Here is a 25726-nt window from a genome sequence, read left to right as displayed (position 1 = left end):
ACATAACCCCCATAAGAGCCCACATCCACTGTTTGGCCTCTTAGGTAAACATAACGGCTGTCTATCCTCGATCCAGCAGCAGATACAGCAGAGATAGACCCGCTTATCTGTTCAAACACTCACACTGCTTTGTATTACCAGTGTCAGCTCCACTTGATTAAATCAGGCCATGCCCAAAATCAAATAAAACCCCTCGAGTCGGATTTTGAAGTCATATCTCCCATATTCCCACTGGTTATGGAATTTCTGGAATAATCATTTTTTTTGGAGGCGTGCGCCAGACTGGGAATTTTACAAATAGGTCACTTTATGCCAATATGGCTGCGTAATATTTTTTAAACTCAAAGTGAAATCACACTGTTTATCACTTATAATGAAAAACAACATTATCAAAACAAGAGGGAATCAAATTTTTAAGGCTCAGGGAGCGCGTTTTGGTTTGATCGTGTGCTTGGATTAGAGTAAAAGAAAAATCATGTAGGGATCTTTTTAAAGGAGTGATGCCTTTAATCTTTAATTCAGCTGCTTGTAGCGCTTGTCTTTCCATTGTGGCCGTGATGTAAGGCAGCGCGGTTTTAGCGAAGATCTGTCGGTGCTATCAGCCGGCCCCGGTCGACCACAGACACACAGAGAATGACACTTAACAGTCACTCAGTCAGTTAAAAGACACTTCCTCTGCTTATCTGTCGGATGTGTGTGTGGGTTTCTGTGGTTTCCTGTGTCTTTGTGTGTGTGGTTTCAGTTTGTAGCCACCAACAAGAGGAAGAAAGAGGGAGGATGTGTGTAAAGACTGTATGGTTTTAAAGAAGAAATTTAAGGTGTTGAGTAGAGCCTGACTGATATGGGAGGCTTTGAGGCTGATGCAGACACTGATATAAGAGGGGAAAGATTCATTAATAACTGATATTGTGGTTGATATAGTCTTTTTTTTTTAAAGCTGGAATGAAAAAAGACCTTTTTTATGTGGATTATGCACCAATTTATTACCACTCTGCAAATGCACCTAGGGAGAGCTACTTTCTCACACATAAAACTTTATTAAATGATGTTCATTTTTACAACTGGGAAAATAAGGAATAAATGAGAATAAAATAAATAGCTGAATAAACATAATTACTGTTCAGTTTCAGTCAATTGCTGACTATAAAAAAGGAAAGAATAAAAAAAAATATCAATGGCTAAAAACATTTCTAAATCACGCCAAGCAACATTTTCTGCATTATATATTGTGTAAAAAGAAGTTTTCATAACTGCATATATCGGCCAGCGTATACACTGATACTGAGATGACATATCGGTATCAATATCGGCCAATAATATCTGTCAACCGATATATCTGTCAGGCTCCAGTGTTTAGATGCAGGTTTTTCAGAGTGGAGGGAGCAGCTGGTGGAGTGGGAAGAGGAAGTCATGCATAATTACAAATGAGGAGTTATGGTTTGGGAAACACAAAAAGGAAAGAAAGGAACACTCATGTCTGTCATTGCACGTCCCCATCTGACGCCCTCGAGCATCACAGGACGCCCAAAACAGGAAGTAACTCGACCACCCTGGTTACATTTACCCCCCGACCCCTGCTGCCCCACCCCGCTGCTTGAGAGCAACTGGAAGGAAGGGAGTGTCCAGAGAGTAGAAGTGACTGTTGATGCTCTGGGAAGTTAATTTCACTCGCATCCTGCCCACCTGGAGGGACTTCCTGATGGCCAATCATGTATGGCCGTGCCAGGTCACGGCTCCCACGGCTTCCTGCGGCCACCAGCATGGAGGTGTGTGGATGTCTGAGTGAGCAGAGGAGCCCTCATCCATCGTCGGGCTTTCCCAGACTCTCAGCAGCGAACCTTTGACCCCAAAACACATCGACAGCTGGGCTGGTGACATTGGATCCGTGTTTGGGTTGTCTCTGCTTTGTCCGGCCTGCCACTGTGTATGTATGTAGCCAAGCGAAACTGTGCGCTGTGGGTGGGTGTAGAGCAAGAGGTAGTGTGTGTGTGTGTGTGTGTGTGTGTGTGTGTGTGTGTGTGTGTGTGTGTGTGTGTGTGTGAGAAAGAGACAGATAAGACACTGATATGAGCAGTACATCTTCCTCTGACAGGAAGCATGGGCGGATTATGAGACACCTGGGCCCCATCATCTTTCCTACATTCTACCTACGAGTGTATAATTACAGAACATTTGCTCATTAACTTATCCGTGACATTAACTCTTCATTTTGCCTTTTTCACAGATTTTCCACGCCAACACAGACCCAGCTGAGGTGGTTCTGAACCGCGTCCCGCAGCCAGTTTTGGCCCGGTTTGTTCGCATCCGACCACAGACGTGGAGGAACGGCATCGCCCTGCGCTTCGAGCTCTACGGATGCCAGATTACAGGTGTGTGTGTGTGTGTGATAAATTAGTTAATTTCTAACCTTTTCTGCCAGAAGAAAGATTTCTCTTGTGTCGCATTGCCCTGATCAATCCAGACTCCATTCAGAAAACAAGCATTTTAAAAGTTGTTGCTTGTCATCTTGCAGACAGAACCTGACAAAGCATGACTTCTGACTTTTTAACGCATTTGCATCACGATGCAGTCATTTCGGCATACATTTTATTTGTTTATTGCATTTAAATCGCAACAAAATCAGTTTATTTTGAGTTATTGACGCTATAGCAGCACCATAGAGGCAGTCATTCAAACACAATTCCTGCAGAAGGAGCTAAATTCACCTATCTTTGTGCACCTCCAGATGGTGTTATGAATGACAAAGCATGACTTCTGACTTTTTAGCACATTTGCATCATGATGCAATCATTTCGGCATAGATTTGCATTTAAATCACAGGTAAATCAGTTTATTTTGAGTTAATGCTGCTGTAGCAGCATGGTAGAGGCAGGCATCCACACAGTTCCTGCAGAGGGAGGTGAAATGCTACTAACTTTGTGCAACTCCAGATGATATTATGAATCTGGACACGATGGCTTTTTGTTTTCTGACGTTTCAGGGACTCCCACAGCAGCTACAAAGCAGCTACAAAGCAACAGCAGTGGTTCTGTCAATCACGGTTGATGACTTAAAGAGTGTTTCACATGGCAAATTATCTGTAAATGGTAAAGCAGTCAAACTCACGCAAGAAAGCAAAAGTTCCCTTCATGTCTGGTGTGAACACACTGTTCCAGTTTGACAGAAACAACAGCAAAGGCAGTGTAACACATCTGATGGGAGAGATTTGAGCCTCAGAAGTTCTGTTGTCTTGCCATGAAAACAAAACAGTTCTGAACACTAAATTCAATTTAACATCTGCAAAAAATATCATGAAAACCAGAAACACACACTCTCATTGGCACATACATGTGTATTTATACTCTTTCCCACACTCCCCCCTGCTATCTTTTATACATAGCAAGCCTCGGGCTAATTAAAGGAAACTTTTACTCTATTCTTCCTTCCAGTGTCATTTCCCTCTCTCGGCGCTCTCCCGCTTCTTCTCCGCGCTCTCTTTCTGTCTCCGTCTCCCCCAGCGACGCCTCTTTTTCCCTCTCATGGTTTTAGATACTTTTTTGATGTCTCCTCTTTGCTGTGAGCTCCTCTCTATATAGAGAAATGAGTAGCGATCAATCATTCATGCCTCCCTGTTCACTCTTACATCAGAAACTGTGATTCGCTTCAGCCTCAACAGCTGCTATTGAAATAACTATTAGCTCTTACAGTACAGGTACATGCACACACACACAGGCGGCTTCTAAATATAGCAGATGACCTCAAAAGCATGCACACCCTTTGAAATGTACACAGACACCACCCACCGACACACACACACACACACACACACACACACACACACACACACACACACACACACACACACACACACACTTCCTGTGCCTTTTATTCATTATTTACATCTCCTGCTTTTGCAGTGACATAACAGCATGAAACTTTGATCTGTGTTCTCTTAAACCGTCAGCACAACTAACATCTCCCCATCTCCCTTCCTCCTGCTCTTTCTCTCTTCCTCTGTGTCTCTCTACCTCTCGCCGCGCTCACCCAGTCTCTCGCTCCACCTCCCCGCTCCCATCGTTTGTCTCTACAGGAGTCTCATCTCCAACATCTTCCTCTCCTCCCAGCTTCCCCAGGCCGTCATCCGCAACTCCGACTCTCTTTCTCTCACTTTTCGTCCCCTTTCCTTTCCGCTCTCTACTCCTCTGCCTCCCGACTCCTCATATTATACCTCTCTTATCCCCTTAATCCTCATTTCTCCCTCTCACATACTCCCTCAGCAAGTTACTTTCAGTGTAACCGCTCATCCATATCTGAATGAGTTTCATTTCCAAGTGCTTTTGCATGTACGTGGAACTTTCCCTCAGCCAGTGAATGCACATTGCAAGCAAGCACAGTAAGCAGACGAGCTTTTGTAGAGAATATAAAGATACAATAACATATTTAAAATGTTTGTGTTAGATGTGAAGTGCAAGGAAGTTATTGTGTGCTTTTATCTCACTAATGGCAGTCTAATTGCACATTGTGCATGAATAGTGCTGCGCTATACGTCTTTTTTCCTCCCCTCCTTCATCCTCCAGTCTAAACTTAATGCTCAGTGGCCAGTGCTACAATCCTGTGGTGAGGCTTAACAGCTCCCAGGTGGGAATATGTGTAGCAGCATGAGTGTATGTTAGGTCATCGCTGTAACTTTTCCCCCTGAAGTGAAGGTTAAAGTTATCTCTGCCCTCTCTGCTTGCTTCCCACTCCAGATGCTCCGTGCTCAGACCTGCAGGGCCTGCTGTCCGGCCTGCTCCCTGACGCCCAGATCTCAGCCTCCTCCAGCAGGGACATGGTGTGGAACCCCTCCACCGCCCGCCTGGTGGCCAGTCGCTCCGGCTGGTTCCCGGCCCCTGCACAGCCCCTGGCTGGAGAGGAGTGGCTTCAGGTACACCAGGGTTTTCATTTGAGCCTGATATGGGACTTTTAAGACCAATAATACTGATTTTAGACCTTGAAAATTAACCAATAACTGATATGGTGACTGATATAGTAATTTTTTTGTGCGTATTGTGCACCATTTTCTTTTTATGATTGAGTTACTTTCTCAATCATTAAATTACAGTACAGGCCAAAAGTTTGGACACACCTTCTCATTCAATGCGTTTTTCTTCATTTTCATGACTATTTACATTGTAGATTCTCACTGAAGGCATCAAAACTATGAATGAACACATATGGAATTATGTATTTAACAAAAAAAGTGTGAAATAACTGAAAACATGTCTTGTATTTTAGATTCCTCAAAGTAACCACCCTTTGCTTACTAGAATATAAGACATGTTTTCAGTTATTTCACACTTTTTTGTTAAGTACATAATTCCACATGTGTTCATTAATAGTTTTGATGAATTTACAATGTCAATAGTCATGAAAATAAAGGAAACACATTGAATGAGAAGGTGTGTCCAAACTTTTGGCCTGTACTGTATATTTAACATTATACATTAAACAATGTATTACATTGTCAGCCATTTCTATAAATGATAACACCATTTCTAAATCATGCCAAGCAACTTTTTTTGCATTATATATTGTGTTAAAAAGTTTTAATAACGGCACATATCAGACAGGATATAGACTGATACCAGTATTCTTTTGATAGGCCAATATCTGCTGATAATATCTGTCAAGTGATATATCTGTCGAGGGTTTTAACTGCATTTATTGTACATTTTGACTATGCATTTCCAGATGTTATCACCTTGCAAGCACCAGTAATAAAATGGAATGCTTCAGCACTAAAACGGCAAATTTTAAATCAATAACTCACCTTGTGTTTACTTCTTTTCATATAAAACTGGAATGAAACTTGTTGTGAACCTCCGCCAAGGCATGCTCTTTCTATAAATCTATATCAATATCAATCTTCTGTTACCTATAGTGCATTTTATATTTTGTTGTGTTAAATATGCAAGATAACAGCAAGCAACAGCCTGGTTTTGGTATCATTTTTTCACAGTAATTGCTGTTACTTTCTGCATAAAAATGTCATGTTTATAGATGCAACTTTAACTTCTGGCTTCCACATTTTTGCCATTCCAGCTGCCAGAGGCAACCAAGCAAAAACAAGAAGCACAGCTGCAATAAAACACAACCATGTGCTGCTTGGTGTACGAGCATTTATCTTAATCTAAATCTCCACAGGTGGACCTCGGTGTGCCGAAGACGGTGCGTGGAGTGATCACCCAGGGAGCGAGGGGAGGCGATGCAGGAAGTGGGGCGACCACAGATAACCGGGCGTTTGTCAGGAAGTACAAAGTGGCGCACAGCCTGAATGGAAAAGAGTGGAATTTCATCATGGATAGCAAGACTAGCCTGCCCAAGGTGGGTGAGAGGAGAGAGAGAGAGATGGGGAAATTATGTGTTTGCAAATAACCTTCCCCCCCATTCAGAGAAAAGCATCAAGATGACCTTTGTGTTTGCATGTTTTTGACAGATTTTTGAGGGGAACACACACTACGACACCCCAGAGCTGCGCCACTTTGAGGAGATAGTGTCCCAGTACATCAGGCTGTACCCAGAGCGCTGGTCTCCTGCAGGAATCGGGATGAGAGTGGAGATACTGGGCTGTGACCTTCCAGGTAGGACATTCTGCTGTTGCCTCTATGGCAGCGAATGGTTTTATATATGATAATTTGCTGCATGCACTATTCCAGGCTGAATGATTTGCCCCCGCGCTGTAATGAACTGATCTAACCAGACGTGAATGGACCTTGAGGAAGGTGGCGCACCAGAAAAGTGGGGCTCACATTAGATATGCATGAGAGTCGTTAGAGTCCCCCAGAGGTGAAAAAAAGAGACTGAGGCCCCGTTTACACGAGGACGCTCGCGGGTAAAAACGACAAAATATTTTATGGGAAGTGCCTTTCGTTTAGACGGTGACGGCGTTTTGGGGCTTAAAAACACAAAAATGTGAAACCACCTTCCAAAGTGGAAAAGTTAAATACGCTCCATAGCATCACGTATGTGTTTACGTCACATACATGCTCCAGTACAGGAAATAAACAAACGTGGGATTATTTCCATGGTGGGACCTTCAAGCTGCTCTGGCAGCTCTAATAAACTTACAGGAGTCTTTCCACCAAATGTACAGGATATGTACAGATAGTATTAGTGAACAGAGAAGGATCTGGAATTACCTCCATCACATTTTGGATGCAGCAATTCGTCGGAGGCGAGCCAGACGGCTGTGAACGAGACCTGGGAGATCTAGTGATGGTGGAGAACTTTGTGGAAGGAGTAGCTGATGAAAATGTGTGGCGTGAAAACTTCTGCATGCCCAAAGATGCTCTTATGGCTTTAAGTGATGCCGCCTGGCTGCATACAATCCAATTTCACACACTTTTGCGTCACCGTATGCAGCAGATTTCCTCCCGAAAACGCTCGTCTAAACAAGGAATAAAAAGTGAAGATGCAACGCCACTTTTGCGTCTTCTGTTCAGACCGTCCTCGTGTAAACGGAGCCTGAGAAACCTCGAAGGTTGGGATCGTGTTCCTGAGATTGTCCCACCTGGAAAATCTGAGTTAGCTACAACAAGTGTTCAGCAGGGAGTGGACAGGGTTGGGTTTAGAGGAATGCGTCCCCACAGAGGGAGAGCAGTGGTTTGTTCACTTTCCAGGCCGGTCTGTTATCCAGATGTGAGTCGTGCTGGAGAAACACACACACATTCACCGGCACACATGTGGAGTCTCACTATTTACCACTCCCTCTGTGCCTGAACAGGATGACTGGGCTGTATAGCACAACACACACATGTCAGTCTCACACTCCCAACACACCACTGTAAATGCAAGTTGATTCTTGAGCTGATTTGTGTGTGTCAGTGTGTATTTTTTTTGTGCCTGTGCAAGTGCAGATGAAGTGCACTGCGAGCTAGTTGAAGAGCGATGAAATATAATGAAGAGTACATCGTTATTATTGCCACTTGTGTGAACAGAATGACACAGAGTGGCTGCTGTACGGAAGCCCTGAGAGGCAAGAGAGAAAAAATATTATGTTGATCCTTTTTTTAAGTCTGATGTAATTTGTTTTCTCTTCTGTGTTTATAAATTAAACACAGGTGAAAAGAGTTTTGCCGTTAATTTTTTTTTAAAGTTTCTTTTTTTTTTTACATATGCGTAAATTAAGTGGAAAAACATCTTGCTGGTTTTTGTTAGGATCCTTTGCCTTGGTTCCTTTTTTTTATTTGTGAAGAGTTTAAAACTTTTGGGAACTTTTTTTTCCAGTTTTCTAGTTTTTTGTTGTTGCATTACACAATACCTTTAGTGTGGGAATGAAAAATCTATCATCAATCATCTGGCAAAAGTTTTCACAGATGAAAGACAACTTGTAAAAGTATCCTGGCAAAACTTTACTTTCCAGCTGTTTTGCAGATTAAAAAAAGGGAAATAAAATGGTGAAATCTCCTTTTTTTTTTTTTTTTTTACTATTTAATAGGACATAAAAAGGAGAGAAAGTGAGGGCTTAGAGCTTCCATACTTTTTTTTTTTTTTTACTTTTCTTTGCTTTGGAAAGATGTTTAAAAAAAGAGTAAAAAGTAGAAAATGAAACAGTAATCTCTGCCAATGAGAGACAATATGACTGTGCTTTCATTTACACGCACTTCTTGAAAACATTTACTCATGCTGATCCAAACACCTGGTATTAGGTCACTTTTTTCCGCCCGTACCACACAGAAAATAATGTGTTTTACATTTACTGTTTGATTGGCAAGTGACTCGTGGGAATGGCAGAAACACGTCAACAATGAGCAGAAACCCCCCAAAAGATGGAAACAAATTGGAAAAAAAGACAAGAACCCCAGGGGCAGGGATTACCACTTTCTGCAGAGAGGTGATTTTTATCAGATGGTGCGAAGGGTTTTTAGGGAAACGTGTCACAGAAAACGGCTGTTGAGGGTCACACATTGTTCACAGGCCTCCAGAACTCAGCAGGAATAGTGAACTACTGCTGACATCCTGTAAATCATTCACTTCCCCTAACACTCCTAAACTATTCATCTCTTTCTGCTCTGTCTTCAGTTAAGCTCTCTTTTGAATTCTTTTTCGTATTTATATGATTCAGGAAATGAAATGAACATATCTTTTAGTGTAAAATAGCATTAGCTACTGCAGTGAGTCAGAGGAAGGTCTCTCTACCCGTTCCTACACATGGTTGCAGTTCTTTCTTTTCCCACCCCGAGGCCCAGTGCGTGGGTCCGTAAATGTTTTTGTTCTTTTTTTCGTTACCATGCCTCCTCTCCTTTCCTCTGCTCCCCGTCCCTCCTCCTGCACGACTCATCACTCACACCACTTTTCCATGCTCACTGCTGTTGGTCCTGACTCCTTCTGTTTCCCCCCGTGTTGATGTGCAGCTGTCTCTCTCTCTCTCACACACACACACACAGCCTCCTCTAGTATACTTGCTCCAAAAAATGAAAAATGTATGAGCTCAGGAAATTTTAGAGGCTGATCTGTAAAAAATAAAATGCAAAGTATCATCTCTTTCCCCACGAAGGATCACCTCAGTCTTGGAGAGCTCACACAGGCACATCCACACCTGTAACGTACATCTGAAGTGTCTCAGCTTCATACCGGCTGTTTGGTTCCTTCAAAACTTCAGTAAATATGGTAGAAATCACGATAAAATGATGACAGATTTTTCACAGATTCCTCCTATACTCACTTTAGTTATTCACTTTAGCTCTTTATGTCACTCTACCCTTTGAAAAGGCCCTGTATTCAGGTTTTTGCTACGTTCTGAGGACCTTCTTTAAAAACAGACTTTGTCAGGACCGGCTGTCTTCATAGGGACCAAAGCCAAGTCCTAATGCGGCAAAATGTATAATCAGAGGTCCTGGTTGAGGTTAGTGGTGAGGTGTGAAGCTGTAGGCAAGGTTAAGGCTATCCACAATGAATGGAAGTCAATGCAATGTGCTAAAAAGGGCAACAGAAACTGGTGTGCGTGTTTTTTTTTACCTTCTGGGGACCATACCTGTACAAACAACCTTTTTTCAGGATCCATAGTTCGCCATTTCTGAGGTCCTTGCTAAAGTTAGGTGTAAGGTCTGGGGTGAGCCAAGTTTAAGGTGAGGTATGAATTAGTTATGGTCAAGGTTAGGTTTGGGTTAGGCTTTCCAAATGAATGGAAGTCAATGTTTTACAATCTTGTGTGTGTGTGAACCCTAATCTGAGCACTTAACCCCACCCAGAAAGACACCAAACAATGGCTACTTGTCTTTCCCATCATGTTTTTTAGGATGTGTGTGTGTGTGTATGTGAACGTGCGTGCATGCGCATTCATTCATCAGTGTGTGTGTGTGTGTGTGTGTGTGCCCAGGACTGCCAAGCAGAGATTTACAGAAAAGCTTTCTACATAATTGAAGATTTTTTTTTTCTCTTCTCTGACATATTGCTGAGTCAGATTCTTTTGGAGGGAGCAATGTATTTTATGCAGAGAGCCCTTTCCAGCCTGTGTAGTATGTGTGTGTTGAAAACTAAGCCCGGAGAAGCATTTATCCGCGTGTGTGTGTGGGTATTTTTGTGAGCATGCATAGCTGCAGTGTGTATTTGTACGAGGGAGTGTGCACCTCCATTATCTATGCCAGCAGTTCCCCTGGGTCCAGTTCTAAGTGTTGGTGTCTCATCCCGTGCATGATGATGACTTGCATCATCACCTGCAGCAGCAGACACATTATGTAAGACAACACTCCGCTGCAGAGAGACTTTCCCTGCATTGCAAGGCCCTCTGCTGCGCATGTACGGTAGCCCTGCTTATGCACACATGGGCCCCCTCACGCAGCTCCGTCCTCACACACATGAAGGACAGCACTCGGGGCAAGGTAGGCAGGTCACATACGTTCACACACATTCTCTCTCCACCGCACATAAACATACATAAGTTGGTCCCATTCTCATTGCCCCCGACACTCCTGTCACACCCTGGAAAGGTCAGCACATTTACACTGTGACAAGGCTTGACCTTTGAAAGCATGCAGTGCTCAGGAGCTGGGGAGAATCTTAATGGACTAGGCCGTGTGTGTTATGTGTGTTTAGTTGGACGCACACATGGGAGCGAGTGTGTTCCGGTGCCCAGGTAATGTAAAGGCACTTGCTTTAATTTAATGCCTGGTCCCAAGACTTGAAGGATTCAAAGGTTAGAACGGAATAAAAAAAGCAAACACAAACAGTGTATTTTTGCTGTTAATTTGCGTCTCTTTGTAGTCATTAAGCATCGTTTCATGGTTTTGTGTCCCATTGTGGTAATTTTGTGGGGGTGTTTTGTCTTTTTTTGTCGTTTGGGGTCTTTTTGTAGTAATTTTGTATCTTTTTGGGATTTTTTTTGGTCATATAATGTGTCTTGTTGGAAATTGTATGCATTTTTGGTCGTTTTGTGTCTCTGAAGTCGTTTTGTTTTACTTTTTTATAATTATTTGACTATTTGTAGTCATTTGTGTCCTTTTGTAATTGTTATGTGTCTCTTTGTGTATTTTGTTGGTCATGTTTAGTCATTTTGTGTCTCTTTGTCGACATATTCTATCTTCTTTGATGTGTTTGTGTCTCTTTGTGGTCATTTTGCATTGCTTCATGGTCAGTTTGTTTCTTTTCAAGTGATATTTTGCAGCTGAGGGCCAGACGGACCCCTGAAACTTTGGATTCCTGAGCCTGTGCCCAGTAGGCCTGTTCAGTAATGCAAAATGGTACATTTGAAACTCAGAGTGAAGAGAGTTTTGAGGAAGAGGGTCACTTTCCTCGCCTCACCTTCCTGGTGGGCTGGCAGCGATAAGAGTCTCATTAGGTAGTTAATGACAGGCATAAAGGACATGACATTAACACTGGGTTAATGTCAGAAGCCGTCACCAGCTGTGGTCGGCCCTTTCATGTGTGCCATTTCTCCAGCTGGGGCGCCGTCGCGCTCATTTCCACAGGAAGTTCCTTTAAGCGGATCAATTGTGTATCACGCCGCGTTTGTTGCCTTTAGTGCCTTTTATAGTCTTTAAATGATAATGTTTGTCATGCAGAAAGACCAGTAGGAGGCTCGGATATTGCCACTAGCAGCGTAAAGTGTGGTGATGAATCCATGTGACTTTTTTTTTTAGATGTTTGCATGCTTGTTTTTTTCCCGGACTGAGTTCTGTCTCACAGATCTTTCAGGCTTTTTAACCTTGGAGTTGTTTGGATCAACTTTAATGGAACACATCAGGGAAAGCTAACAAAGCTGTATGAAATGAATGTGGCTGCAAGTCTGTATTGATATGACAAACAAGTTACTGTGTAAACATGTCTTGTTAATGACTCTCTCGATGGTCACACAGAGAGAAACTGAGGCTTACACAGTTTATTCAAATGATAAATTTAAATCTTTGGTTGAGATGTGACCCAAACCTCCGTGTAAACTCCCATAACCCACCAGGGTCGACCCATCTGCTCCTAATAACACAGCGCTTTCTCCCACTCCACATTCCAGCTGCCGCCTGCTCAACACGTGTCCGTCTGCACACATGCGACGTATTTTAATGAACAAATTGTTATGTCGTAGTGTATTGCATTACTTTCCGAGTCACATGTACGTGTCGTTAAATTATAGATGTTAAGGGCAAAGAGAGAATTCAAACTTTCACTTTGTGTTTGCTCTCTCTTCTTCTAAATGCATATTCACATTTACAAAAATGCAAGTGTGTGTGTGTGTGCTCCCTGTCAGCCAGTGAGTGGTCCCAGAGTGTGATCATCCTGTCCAAGGTCGAGGGGAGTTTGTTGGACACGTCCATCCATCAGCATTAACCCCAGTTGTGTATGCATGCGAATGTGTGTGACTCTGCATGTGGACATGTGTGTGTCTGCATATTTGAGTCAGTGTTAGACAGATACTGACGCCTAAGCACCCAGACACAACATGACGAGGGCCCCCTTGGGTGCTCTTGGGCTATCTGTGCCTGCCCTCGCCTGTCTCTGACACTCTGGGTGGGATGGAGACGGGGAGTTAGCTTTGCACAATGACCTCACACCCTCAGTTATGACATGCGCTTTAATTCACCCTTAATGTAGAGGAGACTGAGTTAGACTGTGCTGAATTATGGGCTCAAAACAGCAGTATAACTCTTCAGTTTCCTGTTTGAAACATTGTCTCACTGCCATAACAGTCAACCTGAACTGAGATTATATTCATATGTTGAAACATTAGTCCCAGCCAAGAAAAAGTACAGTACTTAAAACCCCTTTTACTGTCTTTTTGGGAGTTTTTTGTTGTTGTTTGTAGCCAGAAGTGACCATATTTGGTTGCTGTGGCAGCAACTTGTCAATCACCAGGTAGCCACGCCCAAAAAGATACTCTGCTTTATCTGCTTTCTAAATTGGACCATAACTTAAAACATGAACATCATGCTGTATTTAAGAATACTTAAAACTAGTGATTGAGACCATAAAGTGATTTAAAAATATATTTTCCGAGGTACTAAATCAAGTGAGAAGTACTCATAATTTTCTCATAGACTTCTATACTTCCCAACTTCGCCCCCTGCTGGCTATTATAATTAATGCAGGTTAAGGGCACTTATGCATCGACTTAGTTTTTCAGGCCCGGAGACTACTTCCACTTCTTTTTTTCAGCCTTAAACATGGCAAAGTTACTTTTTTTTTTACCTTTCCACAGAACAATACTAGCTGCTTCCCATGTTTCTTGCTTTCATTCTAAGTTAAACCAAGTTGTTGTTGGCTGAGCTTCATATTTAGCATACAGACCAGTCTTTTCATAAACCTGTCAAGAAATATTCTAGCTCTGTAAATTATATGAATATAAGCAGAATCGAGGGTCATTAAAGGCGCATAAAGACAATATAGCTTCCTGGTTCCTATCTGCCTTTGTTGCTTATCACTTCCTCTCACGTCTGTTTTTCCCGGACCTCCCTCGCATATGCTACTGTGGGAGTAGAACATAATATCTTAAACAAACACCGTGTGATTAATGTGTCCTCTTTACAGCAATCTAATATCTGAAGATTGTGTCATACACCCACCTTTGACTGGATTTCTGTTCTTTTTGTTTGTGCAGAAACCACCACGCCGGCCGACACCGCCACGCCAACTCTGCATGCTGACACTGAAACCACCACTGTCCCCATTACAACTACAGGTGAGTCCAAAGTGTTTTACATGAAAAGAATAGTGGATTAATAATGCCATTAGGAAGCGGTAATAGAAAAGATGAAAGCCTTTGAAAAAGCTGTCTGACATTATGTAGAGCAGCTGTGAATGCTTCTTTATCTAAAATGATTTTTCATACCTCTGTGCCCTTTGGCTCTCGCTCTTCCTCTCTTTTCCTTTCCTCGCTGCTCTCCATCTCTACAGTAGCCACCTCTCCTCCAACAGACAGCGTGTGCGACTTTGACCACGGCTTGTGTGGGTGGACGCATGACCCCAACGCTCCTCTGCTCTGGTCTCTGCACAGCCACGGTGAGTCTCCTCATCACTCATGTGAAGATTCTGCATGACTCACTGCCGCTGTCTGGCAGAACGTTCTCGCACAACGACTCGGAGCAGCTTCAGGAAGTTTTTCTTAATATTTGATGGACAGTGACCTGCAGGGGGTGTCTGGATGATTTCATAAAACAATTCAGTTAGCAGCTCAGGCCAGCTATGGACATCTAGCGCTGATTCAGCCTCCTTGCTGCAGAGCATGTATGAGGTCATTGCTATGTTCTGAGGGTCCTATGTTCCCAGATCTATACGGCACACAATGGACACATGACCGAGGACCCTATATGTGTTTTTCCCAGGTTTCTATGTTCCCAAGGTCCTGTGTTTCCCAGCTCTACACAGCACAGAATGGAAACCTTAACAAGATGCAACTCAGCATCATCTCTATAAAAAACTACCAGACAACTTAGGGTTGAAATGATATCAAGGGCCAGGTTTAATTCCCATATCTGAACAGGTTAAAGTCAGGAAAGAGGTCAAAGGTAAGGTTGGGGTTGGGTAAAACAATAGACTATTCCCATGCCAGAACAGGTAAAGGTTGAAGGGTTAGGGTGAGGGTTAATTGGATAATATTTACAAAATGTTTTACTTGAAGCAAGTCATTTTATCCGAACACAACAGGAGAGTTAATGTGTGTTAACAGAATAATGACCTTGGGAACATAGGACCCTGGGAAGATAGGAACATCGGGATATAGGACCTTGGGAACATAGGCACTTTGAACCATAGGAACCCTGAAACATAGGACCTTGAAAACATAGAACACTGGGAACATAGGACCTTGAGAACATGGGATACTTGGGATATAGGACCATGAGAACATGGGATTCTGGGAATATAGGACCTTGGGAACATAGGCACTTTGAACCATAGGACCTTGGAAGATAGGACCTTGAAAACATAGGACCCTGGGAACTTAGGACCTTGAGAACAAAGGTGTGGAAAAGAGCAACATAGGTCTCCAGGAACCCAAGATCCTGGTAAAATAGGACCCAGAGAACATATCAAAATGATTCCAAATCCATTGGGTAACGATCCATCCATTATACATAAATAACATAAATAAACATAAACATAAATAAAAAATATGATTCATGAGTGTATATTTACAAACAACACGGACATAAAAGATATTGTCTTTGGAGAGTTTTCAGTTGAATATATGTCACAAAGGATTAGAAAATGATCACATGCTGTTTTATTTACGTTTTCGACAGCGTCCCAACTTCTCTGGAACGGGGCTTGTAGATACGCTCCCCTTTTATGTATGCAGCTGCAAGGAGAATTCCATTTGGGCGCGGAAAATTGCACAAGCACAAATGCATTTAGTTTATTTCATCAACTTCACTGAGTCTAGACAAGACACTAATTAAATGGAGTCATTCTCCTTGTGCATCTTCATTGAGTCCTTTTTCAATTTGATTAAAATAATTCCTTAAATTGAAACCAGTCTAATTTAGCAGCAACATTGTCTGCCAGCCGCGCGGCTCTTTCCGAGCCACTGAAAATGAAAATGAATTGAGGGAATGAGAGGGAAAGAGACACCGCCGTCATGTCAAGCGAGCGCAGCCTCACATGTGACGTGTGACACACACTCGTCTGCTCGCTCGCCTCTGTGTCAAAACTTCTCAGCAGGAAGGGGTTAAGACCCGGTAGCTCCAATTAAGTTCAGAGCAGGAGATTCCAAAGACGAGCAGTTATTCCCAGTCGTCCGTTACTGCCCCTCTATTACCGCAGGCACATCCCAGATGATGCTGTGTAGACTTCCATCTACTTAGACACTCCTTGAAGAAATAATTATTCATTTTTCCTTCGTACATACCCGCGGATCAAAAGTGCAGCTTTTGGCGTGTTATTAAAACTATAGAAGAGGTATCCTGCTGGGTTTAGGGAGGTTTTTTTTTTTTATAGCACTATTTATAATTTTTTATAGGCAGGGTAAGGGATTGTTATCCCAACCTTGTTTTAAAATTCATTGCTTTTGAGAATGTCTCCATGAAAGATTCAGCATTCCTCCAGCTGGAGAGAATTAAACAAGAGGTTGGCCGTGCCCCCTTTTTTGTCAAATTTGTGATGTCACCTGGGTCGTGTTCAGCAGGGCAGCGGATCTCTCAACCAAAGGCAGAAATGTTCCTGAAGCGTGACCGATTTAGGTCGTAGCCGTCTTTGACAGGAGGCTTCAAAGCGGCTCCTTTCATCACGGCCGGCTTGGAAAGGGTTGCTTAGATTAGTCAGGTTGTGGCTTTCATGTATGGAGTATCATTTCCAGCCGTTTTGACACGCCACGCCAGCCTTTGATTTTCCTGCTGATGTCAAAGGTCAGACATCCCAGCCAACACAGGATCATTATTTCACTGCTATCAAATCACTGTTTAATCCTCTGTAGAGTTGCTTTCGCTCATGTGGCCCAGAAACGGTGATCTCCTCACCTTTTGACCTGAGTCATGAAACCAATTATTAGGCACGGAGGTGGAATTATCCACCATATAGTGTGTTATTTGGCTTAATATACCCCCGCTAGTAAAAACATGCTAAATAGGCTTCATAGATTGAATCCTTGTTTGCTTCTCCCTGCAGGAGACCGCTGTGAAATGGATTAATAATGCTCTGTTGTGCCGCGTACGGCGAGGCAGTCTCGATTATGAGCTGTCTGGCGAACAAGAGGCACAACAATGGGGGGTTCGCTGCGAGAGGCCGAGGAGACGGAAGAGGCTTTGTTGCACACATTAAAATGTGTGATAAAACACCTCGCCGAGTCACAAATACGCTTCACTTGCGCATCCTCTATAGGCGTCTAAGGAAACAGTGTCATGCGGGGCAAGGGGGGGAGTTCACACACACAGACACACTCATTCCGGGACTGCGAAGGGCCAAGGGACACACTGTCACACACACTGTCTGAAGTGTCACATACTGGCGAGCCTGGGCGTATGGCGGGCAGAGGGGAGCTGTCAAGACGAAGGAAGATTTGTCCCTCCAGATACTGCTTGTCGGATCTGCCGGAACACACACACACACACACACACAGTGAAAGGTTATCGACCCAGTCACTCAATAGCTCGAGCATAGCTGTGCTAAAAACACACACACGACTGTATATGGATATAAAGCTGTGTGAAAGAAAAACCAAAAACACACTCTGGAAAATACCTGATTTCCCTCTCACTACTTTTTCCTCGCCTATGACATGCGGTTGCTGCAACACAAACACACACACACACACACACACACTTGTACATGATAAAGCAGGTGATTTAATCTGCAGATTGTTGATACTGGACATTTTCCCACAGGGCCCACTTAAGAAATTCTCCACCAGACGCCTCTTTGAGTCACTCTCTCTCACACTCTCAGACATACTGTAGGCTCTCCAATCTCTCACAATGGAATTCATGTCGGCATCCAATTTGCAAACTAAACATCCTCTGGTGTAAACAAATGGACTAGCGTGCGTTTTGCTGGACTTTTCCGCTGTATAAGTCATTCACCTTGGAGGGAATGAAGAGAAATAGGCCCCGAGGGTCTTGGCTGGAATTCTGGTAGCCCTCCATATGAGAATGACGCTCTCACTGCTCCTATTCTTCTGTGTGTTTATATTTGTCATTTCCCTATTGTTTGCTGTGACTATTGTGCGGTAGTGATCCCCGTCCTGTTAGCAACTGGTGATTCATTTCTTTTTTGTTTGAGATATCTGTAATTGTGTGAAAACATGCAGTACATATGGGTATTTATGTGGCTAAGTCTGCCTGTATGTGTAAACAGTCATGATTTATGATTATAATTGTGCGACTCTATGCATGCACGATTTGTGTGTGTGTCTGTGTGTGTGTCTGTGTGTGTGTCTCTGTGTGTGTGCTCCATTTGTGCCCCACACGCTCATTTTCAGCAGCATCCATTTAAATCGGGTATCAAGAGTCGACACATCCTTTTCAAATTTTCAAGTTTTTATTGCCTCGAGGGCTGAAATGAAAACCCATTAAATCAGGCTTTTTTTTTTTTTTACTTTCATTTGACTGGAGCGACCAGCAAACTCAAGGTTAAAACAAAGCTCTGCTCATTTCTGGTAATGTGTTACTAATACTAAAACAGCTGGCTTGCATATTGTTGCTGTGATATTCTCTCTGACGTTTTCAACATTTTTTTTTTTACTTGATCCTATTTTTTCCCAACTTTATCCAATTAGGTTTAAAAAAGTTTCATATGTCCAAAGTTTTTTTAGGATTTTCAAAACATGAAAATCACAAAGTCCTGCGAAATCGCAGCACATCTGGATTGAGGAACCCCTTTTCTATTTTCAAAGTAAAAGCAGTTGAGAGAGTGTTGAGACTTGAGATACTGACGATTCATTGACATTCCCCAGCATACATCTCCTACATAGGAGCAAGAGACATAGACTATGTTGTTGTTTTGTGTACTTAAAACTGTTTTTGGGGGGATTTGTGGTTGTTTTGGTACTTTTTGTAGTAGTTTTGCATCTCTTTGTAGTTGTTTTTTGTCTCTGTGTGATCATTTTGAGTCTGTTTGTGTCTTTTTGTGGTCATTTTGTGTCTCTTTGTAGTTTGTATGTGTTTTTGCTAATCTTTGTTGTCATTTTGAGGGTTTTTTTGCTGTTTCGCCTCTCTGTATTCATTTTATGTTTCTTTGTGGTTATTTTGAGTCTCCTGTGGGTTGGTACATGTCTCTTTAAGTGGCATTTTGCAGGCGAAGGCCAGGGGCCCCTGGGCCTTTGCCTTGTATGCCCATTCAATAATCCATCCATGCATTTTACAGACTCTTATTCAGAAAAAGACAAAGTAATCTCTCATCTTATCATCTCCCCTCCAGAGCTCAACAGCTATCTCTACATGGACGCCAGCCTGAAGACGGAGCAGCAGCAGGCCCGGCTGGTGAGCCCCGTGGTGGCGGCGGAATCCGGGCCCTTATGCCTCCACTTCTCCTACCAGCTGTGGGGGGAAGCCCAGGGCCACCTGAGGGTCCTGGTGCGGGACGCCCACAACAAGGAGTCCGTCCTGTGGACACTGAAAGAGGATCAGGCCCCCGTCTGGAAGGAGGGTCGCACCCCGCTGCCACAATCCCCTAAAGACTTCCAGGTAGTAATATCACACACAAAAGTTATAATAGGAATGATATAAAAGCTTCAGACTCCGAGCCAATATCAGCTTTATTAAAGTATGTCTGCTTGGTAATAGGTATCTGGGTCAGACTCTTTATTATGTGTCTCCCCAGAAAGAGAAACACGTCTTTAATGTCTTTATCGGGGTTGCTTAGAGAGAAATGCATCCATCTCACGGCATATGAAAGCATCAGTTTTAATCTCCGTCACCTTAGGCCAGGTTTGACTTCAAAAGGAGCTAAAGTAAGCCATATTGTCTCTACTGGCTGCGTGATTGTTTGGGGATCGTCGTGCATTTGTCAGAGACATCACAAGTTGTTAATGTTCTCATAAAAAAGTAAGTTGGAGAATCTTGCAGGGAAGGGGAGGATGATTGCAAGTGTTGAGCGCAACTTTGAAATCACAGGCACCGTATTAAGTTTTTATCCTCTTTCTCCTCCTCTTCCTCCTCCTGCTTGTCCCCGTTCTCAATTTCCACCCTCCCGCCCTCCACCCCCTGCTCCCTGTTGCTTTCATCCTGTCTCCGTCTTCCTCTTCCTCCTCTTCTTTTTTCCCTCCTCTTCCTCTTCCTTCCCTCCTGTTTTGGCTGCGATAGGTTGTGATGGAGGGCTTCTTTGTGCACGGCACCAGAGGACACATCTGGATAGACAACATCCACATCAGCTCTAACACGGCTCAGAAAGAGTGTACACGTAAGTCACACACAAACACACACTCCCTGGCAGCTTTTGTTGCTCCATCCAGACGAATATTTTTAAAAATGAACAACACCCGTTTGACCCAGCAGCTTCTTCTCATCCCCATGTCAACTCCACCATCATCCTGCCCTCCATCAATCTGCCATCTCCCATCCACCTCCTCCACTTTTAGCCCGAAGGTCCTTGAACAGTGACACACATGAGTGATAAACACCCCGATCCTCCCTCGCCCTCCCATCCCAGTTTTGGAGACAGCCTCTCCTCCAAACTGAATACAGAGATGAAAGGAGGAAGGAGAGGGAGGGACAGCATTTATTCCTCCACAAAAAAAAAGAAAAAAAAGAAAAGAAGAATAGGAAAACTAGGCCATAAACGCCCCGTGGGCCCCAGCGATGCTAATCTATGTTTCATTAGATTTCTCTTCTTCCCTCCTCTCCCTCTATCTCTCTCGCGCTCTCACTCCTCAGTCGTATTTGTAAACAGAGCTTTTCCCGAGCCGTCAAAGGGAATTACTAGACAGGCTGTTTCCCGAGCAACTTTCCGGGTGCCTGGTGTGAGCGAGCGTCGGCACTGCCTCCTTAATCTGGCCCGAGCAGGGGCTTTGGAGAGGGTCTTAAACAGATCAGAGAGCGAGCCGGGGGTTCAGAGCCAAAAACCTGCCGTCATCCCTTCTGACTGACGTCCAGTTTGCTCTGGAGCCGGACCACAGTGTGGAGCAGTGTCATTGAGGGGAAAGAGTGTGTGATAAGTGTCCCCGGCTCGTGGCGAATGCTTGTTTTTGCATCATTTCTGTGAGTCTTGAGAGCCTCCGCGCTGCTGTGTTCCCTCCCCTCCTTCGCCACTCCCAAAGCATTCTGGGATGTTGCTTATCACCCAAAGCAGTTGAGTTTTTCACAGTACGTTGGCGTTCCCGCCAAAAGGCACCAGTTCCCAAGTCGGTTTCCTTCTTTCTTTCTCTCCCTCCCAACAACACGCACACACATTCACTTACACACTAAGACACACTCTTTGTGTTTGCATTCCAGGCAATCAAAGTGAAGGTTCTGCTCTGTGCATTTGCAGCAAGCCAAAACCCCCCATGCCCGCTCCAGTTTAACTGGACTCGGCAGATAAACAACTTGAAATGCGTGAACTTTTGCGAACACACACACACACACATACATCTATACACACTCAGCCCATCTCAGATTCCCAGCTCACACAATGTACTCTGTTTGAAATTGCATTCTGGCAAAGGAGCCGAGTAAATGCCATAACTCATGTGAGTTATCTGAGGAATTAAGTTAAATTTCCTCAGGAGGAGTTTGATAGTCTTGTGACATTTGTGTGACATTTGGCTGACTTTTCCTTCGTATTTAAAGCTATCTAACAGTCGCCTCTCTCTTTCTCTTCCTGTCTCCATATCTGCCTGCCTCTCTCTCTGTCCTCGCAGAACCCATCGCAGCTTTTTCTCCTGAAAATCCAGGTGAGTTTCACTTTGGTATGATGTCACTTCCTCTCTGGTCTTGCTCCCCGCCCGTTGGTATGCACTAGCCTGGGGTTTTTTGCTTGGTGGCACTAAGTGACACAGTCAGCCCAAACCTAACAAAAGAGTCTGCTAGAGGTGTGTGGTTCCACATGAATAAATCTTAATTTATAATGGAAATTAGTGATTTGTGGCGTCAGCAGCAGCATGTAGGCAAAATCATACAAACCCTTTGCTAAAATCTTAATTTGCAAATTTGCAAAATTCTCAAACTTAGTTGGCTTATTTTAGTAACGTGCTGTGGTGCACTAGTTTTACCTTGTCAGTCTCAGAGGAAACAAAGGCTTAGTCTCAAAAGAACAAACTCTGCGTGCAAGGCAAGCTAAATCAAGCGCACCTCATGGAGTCAGATATTTGAAAAGAGCTACATATTCTCAGTTCTCCACAGCCTGACACAGCCTGAAGGGTTTTAAATAACTGTCTGCCTCATGAAAAATATTTAGAGCATCCTGGGGGACTCTATGAGATTGATGTTAGTGTTTTGGCATCTCATAATGTCTTCCAATAAGATAAGAGCTTGGCGGTTTCAGTGCGAATGTGATGTGTGTGCACTTCTTCGGCTTTTCTACTCCTCCGCCTTCACGCACACTCACACCGAAGTCTCTAACCCTTGACAAACATGCACAAAAACACACACATTAATATCACCCCACACACACACACACCAGTGTCCCCAGTGAAAAGCAATCAGATAGAGTGACTGAGCAGCGGCAAGCACGGGTGTCTCTCTCTCCTCTCCCTAACTCAGCTCTGTCTAATGAGTGTGTGCAGTGTGAAGTAGCAGGAGCACGCACCATTTCCCTCTGTAATTATGTGACACGGTCCAAAAATCAGGATGTATTCAGCTCTGCTTCACTCTCCCTAGTTCAATTTGACATTCTCTCGGTTTTACAACCCTCCACATCCAGTTTGGATGGTACATTTGGGCGGTATTTTTTTTTTTTTTTTATGTCTTCAGGGGTCCGTTTTTTGCTTAGCATTCTTGGATAGTCGGATAGAGGCTTCTTGGAAGGTGGTTAGTTGGTTCTTACCAAGAATCTGAGAAGGGGGTTCAAGCCAGGGGCAGCAGTGTAGAGGATCTGTGGAGATAGTCTCCAAGGAGACAGAGCTTGGCTTGAGGAGGAGAGGACTGGCCAGGAGGCTGATGCATGACAAAAAGGAAAATGAAAAAGCAAGAACAGAGAACAGGATAAATTATGTACTCAAAACAAATCTGCCATCTCGAGCCAGCTAAATAACAAATCCCAATCCAATATCGGCTCAGAGAGCTCTGGAACATTGGATTCCCATGTGGTGTCCGACTGATTCTTGCATGGTTCTGAGGCTTTCTCAGGGGGCTGCTCGTGACTTCCTGTGCCAAACAGGAAAAGGAAGCTCCATAATTCAATGTGTGTGGGTGCTTTTATAACTAATTATTTTGGCTTTCGTTTCACACCAAGTCATTCCATTGGAGCTTTAAACAAATTAATTGCATTGAATTTGACTGGATCAACCATTGGACTGATTTCAAACCAAATCTCTTGATGATCTTGGTGTGAAAACTTGTCCTCCAACTGCAACCCAAGCTACATGAGAGACATGGATGCATTTTAATTTTTTATTTGGCCTTGGAGATTTATTTTATTTTTTTGCAACTGGCATGCTTGTGCATGCTCATATGAGGTGCACGCCTGCTGTTCGTATGATGAAGACCAATAGGGATAGAAAATAGAGAATTAAATGTAGAAAATAAAAAAGTGCCACTCCTCTCTTTTCCCGCTGGCCAATTACTCTGTATCTCTCCACCAGGGGGAGGCGTTCCTGTGCCTCCCTTGCCAATCCACTGGTATTACATTATGGCCGCCGGGGGCGCCCTCCTTCTCCTGGCCGTGGCCATCTTGGTCAGAGCCCTCTGTTGCTGCCGACAACACCTGGCCACCAAGAAGAGCCAGCTGTCAGTGGCCTATCACAGCTCCTCGCAGTGCTTCCAGTATTCTAACTGGTCCTCCAGTATGGCCGCCCCAGGGGTGGAGCCAGTCCTGACAGTGAGGTTGGACAGCCGGGACCGCCACCGTACCCTCTGCTGAAAAGAAGCACTTAGCTGCGTGTTTGGCAGAGCAGGACGCCAACTTGTGATGTCAGTGGCAGTGTGATGCCGCAGTATTGACCGAACATCCATTCGACGAACCCCTCCCTCATTTAGTTTACAGTTGCAAAGGGTGATGATGACATTGTCCTAAACTGCCAAGTGAAAATTTGCAAAGCAACACTGTGCTGTCTCTCTCTGTCTCTAATGGATGTAGCTTCGGTTGCTGTTTTCTTCTTTGTTCCATTAAGGAGTTTGCTGTTGACATTTCACACTATGCTGCTCCTGATGAGAGGACTGAAGTCTGAGTAAGTTATTTATCCGAGCAGCTTGTTTCGGACCATTGAGTGCCGTCTGGCTCCTCATAACCCCAACAGTCCTCCTGGAATGACCCCAGCATGGACATACACACAGACATGTGTGGGCTGGGAAGAGAAGGGGGTCGAGCTAGTTCCGCTGCAAGAGCCAGCTAAAGCTGCCAAACCACAGGCTAAAACAAGACCCTAGAGACATGAGGAGCTCTGCAGTGCTGAGAGAGAGAGAGAGGAGAGAAAACTGTTAGGCTGAGAGGCATTCAACATGCTCGCTGTGGAAATTATCTGGCAAACCCCAGAAAATAAAGCTCTTGGTATCTCTGTAATAACAACATGAGATGGCTGTGTTGTACCAATGGTGAGGGGGTTGTAACAGAGGAGAAAAAAAATCCTTCCATTGTGCTTTACAACAGAGCATGTGCACATTTAAAAACAAAGGAATGCAAATCCATCATACTTTAAGTCCTGTATCACAAATGGAGATAACCAGCTCGTTTGATTGAACGTCTTGTCTTCTCTTGATAAAGGCATCAGTCAGTGATGGATGCAGCCGTCTTCAGTGTTTAGTGTTTCATCTTGATTCTCTGGCGTAATAAAGCACGTTGTTCCCACTCCCATTTGTGCTTTATACCACCCACTCCCGTTGTTCCCTGTGTCTTTGAGCTGCCCAGATCATGCTAAGCCAAGCCTTGATGTGTTTTCAGTGGGAATATGTGCTTGTTGTTTTTAGGGTTGTAAATAGACACAGCTGTCTGCCATCACAATTTCTCTCTTGATTTATACTCCTACAAATCCCACAATGCCGCTGGAGCAGCTGGAAGCCATAAGCGCAGTGTTTCGCTGTGTATGTGCGCCCTTGAGAGGGATCCAAGACGTTATGAAAACCAGAGCCGAGCTTCAGCTATTGATGGTTCCTCCTCCGGTGCACTGATTCCCAACCAGGGTTACTTTTACCTCAGGGGGTGCTTCTGTAGCCAGGGAAAGCTAGTGGAGCAGCTCAAGTAATGGGAAAAAATGTTATAATTTGATTAAAAAATAACCGCTTAGAGCTACAGGTTTGCAGTTATGTAAGAGTGGGTGAAAACTGGTTAGCAAGAAAGCACAGAAGATGAGCTAAATGTAATGGCTATAAATGGTTGAAATAAATAGTTAATAGTAATGACTAAACAGTTTAAAAGATTAACTAAATGTAATGGATAAAATAGTTAGCTTAAAGTATTGCATATGTTGCTAAAATGGTTAGCTTAAAATACTGGCTAAACAGTTCAAATGATAAGCCAAAAGTAATTACAATAGAAATAGTGACCTAAAGGTATTAGCATTAATAATTGCTAGTAATAAATTTATTAATCAATAAACAGTGAGCTAAAAGTACAGACTATCAGTTTAAATATATTGGCTAAAAATAGTGGATAAGCTAGAGAAATAGTTAGCTCAAAATAGTGACTTTAACAACAAATGATTAGCCAAAGCTAATGGATAAACAGTAGAAATAGTGAGCTAAAAGCACAAACATTTCAAATCATAAGCTAAAAGTAATTA

General features: G+C 43.5%; 1 protein-coding gene across 3 annotated transcripts in view; it reads left to right on the top strand.

Annotated features, from left to right (window-relative positions):
• nrp2a (neuropilin 2a) overlaps window positions 1-25726 on the top strand; it is a 74964-nt gene that overhangs the window by 43672 nt on the left and 5566 nt on the right. Inside the window, exons 8-17 of one of the 3 annotated variants that reach the window (XM_059327832.1) lie at window positions 2225-2369; window positions 4728-4903; window positions 6163-6342; window positions 6455-6599; window positions 14045-14125; window positions 14341-14445; window positions 19294-19559; window positions 20178-20274; window positions 21713-21745; window positions 23594-25385. In XM_059327832.1, the coding sequence (XP_059183815.1) occupies window positions 2225-2369; window positions 4728-4903; window positions 6163-6342; window positions 6455-6599; window positions 14045-14125; window positions 14341-14445; window positions 19294-19559; window positions 20178-20274; window positions 21713-21745; window positions 23594-23871 (1506 nt within the window). In that variant the 3' untranslated portion in view covers window positions 23872-25385. Of the gene's footprint in view, window positions 1-2224; window positions 2370-4727; window positions 4904-6162; window positions 6343-6454; window positions 6600-14044; window positions 14126-14340; window positions 14446-19293; window positions 19560-20177; window positions 20275-21712; window positions 21746-23593; window positions 25386-25726 lie in introns of those variants that run through there. The other 2 variants (XM_059327831.1, XM_059327829.1) reach the window with 2 other exon arrangements.

The sequence above is a fragment of the Centropristis striata genome, chromosome 24, assembly GCF_030273125.1.
Source record: "Centropristis striata isolate RG_2023a ecotype Rhode Island chromosome 24, C.striata_1.0, whole genome shotgun sequence".
NCBI lineage: Eukaryota > Metazoa > Chordata > Actinopteri > Perciformes > Serranidae > Centropristis > Centropristis striata.
The sequence above is the reverse complement of the archived record's forward strand: the minus strand, read 5'-3'. Positions and strand labels throughout refer to the sequence as shown.